This window comes from Orycteropus afer, unplaced genomic scaffold, assembly GCF_000298275.1.
Source record: "Orycteropus afer afer isolate SDZICR_OR568_19922 unplaced genomic scaffold, OryAfe1.0 scaffold00061, whole genome shotgun sequence".
NCBI lineage: Eukaryota > Metazoa > Chordata > Mammalia > Tubulidentata > Orycteropodidae > Orycteropus > Orycteropus afer.
The window spans coordinates 10,936,411-10,942,617 of record NW_006921648.1 but is presented as its reverse complement, the minus strand read 5'-3'; the positions used below and the strand labels follow the sequence as shown (position 1 = coordinate 10,942,617).

At 53.9% G+C, this 6,207-nt stretch overlaps 1 protein-coding gene across 1 annotated transcript in view; it reads left to right on the top strand.

Moving 5' to 3' along the window:
• LOC122149921 overlaps positions 1 to 6,207 on the top strand; it is a 160,166-nt gene that overhangs the window by 142,362 nt on the left and 11,597 nt on the right. Inside the window, 3 exon segments of the mRNA XM_042780798.1 lie at positions 3,100 to 3,191; positions 3,194 to 3,283; positions 4,475 to 4,680. Of these exon segments, the coding sequence (XP_042636732.1) occupies positions 3,100 to 3,191; positions 3,194 to 3,283; positions 4,475 to 4,680 (388 nt within the window).

The following is a 6,207-nucleotide window of genomic DNA, read 5'->3' as shown; positions in this document are numbered from 1 at the left end:
AGTCTCGGGAGACATTGAGGTTAACTGGCATACCATAGTCCACAGAGACAGTGTTCTGCTACATGGTGAGGAGTGATGGGGTCTTACAAGTTTGTGAGTGGCCATCTGAGGTGCAATCATTGGTCTCTCCCCGTCGGGAGCAAAGAAGAGGGAAGAAAACCAGAGTGAACCCCAGCCTCCAGGACGTGAAGAGCTAGATGGTGCCTGGCCACCACTGCCAATGGCTGTGAAAGGGATCGAATAGGAGATCCCAGAGAGAGTGGGAGAAAAATGTGGACCAAAAGTCAACTCATAAAAAAGGCCAGGCTTACTGTTCTCATAGAGCCTGGTGAAACCCCAAAACTATGGCCCCTAGTCACCCTTCAGGCCTGGAACTGAACTCACTCCTTTGGCTCCCAGCCAAACGATAGATGGGCTTTACAAGGTGAACAATTACACAGGTCAGTACACTGCTGCTGCGATCAGTCAACCACGTGAGGTTAGATGGGCGGTGCTTGCCCGGGGAGAGTGCTCAGAGGTCAGAGGTCAGGAATATAAAGGGAAGGACACAGGGAAAAGGCAACCACAGGGAGGAAGTGGGATGAGAGCTGTTTCATCGTGGGGATTGCAATCAATGTCAGGAAACAAAATGTGTATGAACTGGTGTGTGGAAAAGGAATTTGCTCTGCAAATTTTCACCCAAATCACAATTTAAAAAAAAAAAGACCAGGCTTACTGCTCTGGGAGAGACTGGTAGAACCACCAAGACTGTGGTCCTTAGACATCTTTCAGGCCTGGAACTGAACACATACACACAGACACACACACGCACATGCGCACGCGCGCACACACACACACACACACACACACACCCCAACTTAATTTTCAGCTAAACGATAAGCCTGAAAGGGGAAAGAAAAGAGACCAAAATGGATGTCAGAAGAACTCTGAAACTTGCTTCAAACACAGAATAGATAAAGCGAACAGAAGAAATGAACTAGAAGAGCTGAACAGAAGATTTCAAAGGGTGGCTCGAGAAGACACAGTAAAGTATGACAATGAAATGTGCAAAGACCTGGAGTCAGGAAACCAAAGGGGAAGAAACACTTGGCATTTCTCAAGCTGAAAGAATTGAGGGAAAAAATTCTAGCCATTTTTAACATAGGGAAGCCACGGTAGACTTCAAGAAGGTTGTATTGGAATAAAGACCTGGAGGAGGCGAGGGCAAGCTCTGTGGGCATCAGGAAAGGATATGGCAGGCAGAGGGAATGGTCGGTTCAAGGGCCCAGAGGTGGGCCCTGCCGCTTACCTGAGGCCCATCTGGGCAGCCAGTAGGGCAGGTGCACCAGAGAGGGTGGGCCGCTGAGTCTGAGAGGTGTCGGGTCGCTCACAGGACTTTGCCTTCTGCTCTGAGATGGGAACACAGAGGGGTTTTGAGCTGAGGAGGCTCCCTCAGCCCGTGTTGTGGACAGAAACTGTGGTGATGGAGCATGGATCAAAGTAGCTGTCGAGGGGAGCGGGGAAGGTGGCCCCGACCAACAGGGTCAGCGCGGAGGGGCCTGGACGGGGCAGATTCTGGATGTGTTTGAAGATCAGGCCTGCAGCGCTTGCTGACGGATGGATGTAGGTGGAGAAAGAAGGGCCAAGGTGAGGCCCAGGTTTTTGGCCTCGGCCCTGGGAGGATGCCGGCTGGTTTCTGGAGACAGGAAGACCGCAGGGGGGCTCCCTGGGGGTGTATGAGTTTCCTGTTACGCTGATTATTGCAACATCTTAGGCTTGGAAACATCTTAATCTCTCACGGTTTTGGAGCTCAGAGGCCCCGCATCAGTGTCCCTGGGCCAAAGTCAAGGTCAGCAGGGCAGGCTCTTCTGGAGGTTCCACAGCAGGTCCTGATTTTTGGCCTTTTCCAGGGTCTAGGGGCCACCCCCAGAAGCAGCTCTGGTGGCACAGCGCCTAAGTCTTTTCACTGCTAGCCAGAAAGTTGGTGGTTCAAACCCACCAGCCGTTCTGTGGAAGGACGACTGGGCAATCCACTTCTTTAAAGATTTACCGCCTTGGAAACCCGATAGGGGTTGCTATGAGTTGGAATCAACTCGGTGGCAGTGGGTTTGTGTTTTTTTTAAGGGGCTGCCTGCATTCCCAGCTCCTGGCCCCTTGTTTCATCTTCTATCCAGCCTAATAGCATCTCTACTCCTCTCCGACCTCTGCCTTCCTCTATAAGGAGGCTTGTGATCATACTGGGCCCCGGAGAATCCAGGACCATCTCTGACTCTCAAGGTCCTTAACTCAGTCACATCTGCAAAGTCCCTTTTGTCCCATAAGGTGACACAGTCCCAGCTCCTGGGGATGAGGATGTGGACATCTTCGGAAGGCCTTATTCTGCCCATCAGTCCCTGGGTGGCACAGACTGCTAAGTGTTTGGCTCCTAACCAGAGGGCTGGTGGTTCAAACGCGCCTAGGGGGGCTTCGGAAGAAAGCCCCGGTGATCTCTCTCCAAAATCCTCCTGTTGAAGCTCCTACAGAGCACAGGTCTCCTCTGACATGCGGGCGGTGGCCATGACTCAGTGTACTCAATGGCAACAGGTTTAGCTCTTTGGGTGTTATTCTACCTCCCATGGGCAAGAAGGAGCTTTGATGGTGCAGTGGGTAAGGCATTTGGCCACTAACCAGAAGGTCAGAGGTTCAAAGCCACCACCTGCTCTGCAGGAGAAAGATAAGGCAGTCTGCTTTGGTAGACTTAAAGCCTTGGAAACCCTATGGGGCAGTTCTGCCTTGTCCTATAGGGTCACTGAATTGGAATTGACTCAGTAGCAGTGGGTTGTTCTTTGTTTTAAAAGAAAAACATTGGGAGGGGTGCCAAGAGTCCATCAGGACACCCCAGTGAAGATGCCAAGCAGGCAGCTGGCATTCGGGGTAAGACCTGGGCTACAAAGTTATCAGAGTTGACCAGTGGCTCCTGGTTCCTCAGCTCTGAGCTCCCGAACAAAACTCTTCCAGGACAAAGTGGGTTCTCTTCCTAAGATGCTCACTGCTACGGTAGTTCCAGGTCTGAGCTGTTCAGCCTCTTAGAGAGGCACAGCTGCTTGCTGCCGGTCTCCCAGCCCCTCTGGGTCTCCCCAGGAATTGCACCACAGTGGTGACACTGCCGCTGCTGCCAGCAGGGGACAAGCCCCCCGACCTGGCCTGGGTGACCAGCTACCTGGTGCAGGAGAAGTTCTGCAGCCGCTCCCGGAGCTGTCCCGGACCAACCTCCTGGCCGAATACTACCGGCTCAAGCGCCACCTGCTGGAGGGCCCCTTGGAATGTGAGTCCTTGCCAGCCCAGGCACCCTCCACCCGGTGGGCTACTCTCTGGTGGCCCAGGAAGCCTGGTAGACCGGGAGCACAGCAGGGTGAGGCGAGAGGGGGCTGTCTTCCATCTGGTCTCACCCCTGAGGCCCAGGGGTTACTGGACTTCCTGAGGTCACACGGGACTAAAGCTAAGGCTGCAGTCTGGGTTTCTTGCCCAGAATTTAGGAGAATTAGGACAACGGTGAAGGGCACCAGGCCAGCTCCCTCCCCTGACCCTGCATAACCAAAGGCGAACTTCCAGGGCCGGCTTCCAGGGCAACAGGAGGCCAAAGCCACTAATGGAATCCAGACAAAGCCTGCAGCCATGACTGGGCTGGGGCCGGGACCGGGCTCTGGGGGCTGGGTGCCTGGGGAGTTTGTATCCGGTTTCCTGCCTGCTGTTGACCCGGACACCACCGTGTGCCTGCTCATGGAGACAAGAGGCACGAGCCCTCAATGAAGGGGGAGACTCAAGTCTCTGGGCAGCTGCTGGCACCAGGCGTGGGCAAGGAGTGGGGCATGGAGGGTACTCAGTCCCCTCCTTCCCCTTTTCTCCTCACGTCCATCCACTCATTCGAAGTGATGGCTCGATGGCTTTCATCAGTATGTTTATAGACTTGTGCATCTCTCACAGTCAATTCTAGAACATTCTCATTATCCCCAAAACCACTCCTATACCCCTTAGCCACCCCCCAATCTCCTCACCCCTCCCTCCCCAGCCCCTTGCAGCCATGTATCTGTGTTCAGTCTCTGGATTGACCTGTTCTGGACATTCATGTACATGGGATCATACCGCATGTCGTTTTAGACACTTTGTGCCCGTGGGATCATACTGTGATCATATGTGGCCCTATGTGACTTCCTTCACTCAGTGTGATGTTTGGGAAGTTGGATCAGAACCCCGCTCCTGTTAGGGCCACATGCATGCCAGGCTGTCAGGGAGGCTGTGGAGCTCAGGGCCTTTAGAAGCTCTGCGGTTCCTGGGTGCTGAGCTGGGGGAGGAAGGCCTGGGGATGGACCTGGGACCACAGCCCCAGAAGGTAGGCCCCACAGCTCCACCAGGTTGACCACGAAGATACTGCCCACAGGGCAGGCAGAGCTGGGCCTAGACATCCTGTGGGGCCTAGTGGTCCTCCTCACCCTGTCTCTGGGCCTCTTCTTCCCAGACCATGGCATGGTGGCCAGGCCCAGGTATGTCATGACCTTCGATGGCCGGGTGTGGAGCCTCAGTGCCCACCGTAGCAGCCTCCTGCTGGCCAAGGACTTCAGTCAGAACGCCTTCTCCCTGGTGCTGCACCGAGTGGGCGCAGGGCTCGTGGCCCTGTCCGTGGAGTTAAACCACACGGCCCTCATCTTCTACCCAGGCCTGAAGGTGAGTGTGCATGAGCAAGCAGGGCCTGGTGACTGGGGACAAGTGGCTTCCTCTTGAGGCCTCTACCCACACTACTTTGTGGGTGGCTGCTTGGCCCAGAGCATAGGCATGGCAGTTGGACAGGCTGGATTCAAATCCTAGCTCTGCCCACCACTGACGAGCCATCTGATACTGGCCCTTGATTTTCTTCTCCATTGAATGGGGGCAAGGGCAGAGTTGAACAGGGTGACTGGCCTGGGCCTAGCAGCCACTGGGACGTGCAACAGACGCTGCCTGATGACTGTCTTATGGAGGGAAGCAGAATCGGGTAAGTACGAGGTGGTGGTGGCAGCCGTCATTGGGTCTGCTCCAAGGCACAGTGAGCCAGGTATAACAGCAAGGCCAAATTAAGGAGGCTTCAGGGCAGTGCAGCGATCACAGTAAACCGGTTCCTCCCGTCCTCCAGCAGTGGTTGCTGCCGGCTGCTGTCCAGTGACTGACTCCTGGCGACCCTGTGAACAGAACAAAACCGTGCCGTCCTGCAGCGTCCTCAGGATTGTTGCCATGCTCAAGTCCATCGCTGCAGCCGCCGGCGCACCGTCCCACACTATCTGAGACAGTGTTCTGAGTGATCCCTACAGTTTTCACTGGCTTATTTTTGGAAGTAGATTATTAGGCCTTTCGTCCCAGTCTGTTAGTCTGGAAGCTCTGCTGAAGCTTGCTGGTGTTTGAAATTTCAGGGGCATAGTTTCAAGCATCATTGCAGCATGCAAGGCACCACAGCACGACAGAAATTCAAGGCACACGAAGTCATTTCAGAGCGTCTGGGGGAAGGCCTCCAGTGAGGTGGCACTTGGGCTGAGCCCTGAATAATGGAGTCAGCTCTGCAAAGACCTGTGGGGAGGGTGTGGCAGGCAGAGGAATGGCAAGTCAAAGGCCCTGACATGGCCGAGTGTGCTGTGTTTGCAAGCAGGAACAAGACTGGCAGGGTCAAGGTTCAGATCAGGGCTTCAAACCGGTTCAGTGAGGGCCACTGATGCAACACCAGGATGGATTGAAATTTTAAAATGTGGGTGAATTGGAACACTAACTGGAATGAGAAAAAGAACAGCTTGACAGAAACTTAATTTCTCTCTTAGAAAGCAAGGACAACGTGCAAGTTGCATAGCAGCCAAATCTCTTGATCGGCTGAGTTGAAAACGACAGTGCCCGGCTCAAAGATGGCTGCTGATCATGCCACTTTGAACATGTGTTGCTCTCCATGGTCCTGGCAATAAACCACTCTCCTGCATCAGGCTCCTGAAGGGGCTCACCGTGCCTTTCCAGAGTCTCCCATTGCAGGACTTTGGCTTATAATTTTTGCTACTTTGGGTAGCATTCTAGATCACACAAATGTTAAAAACTTGGGTCTGCTCTGGTTCTGCCTCACTGAACCTGTCTGAAACCTGGTTCAGATTTCACCCTCCATGAGATAGGAAGCCGTTTGAGGGTGTTACGGAAGGAGGAGATGGTACAATGTGACTTATGCTTTAAAATTTCACTCTGGCT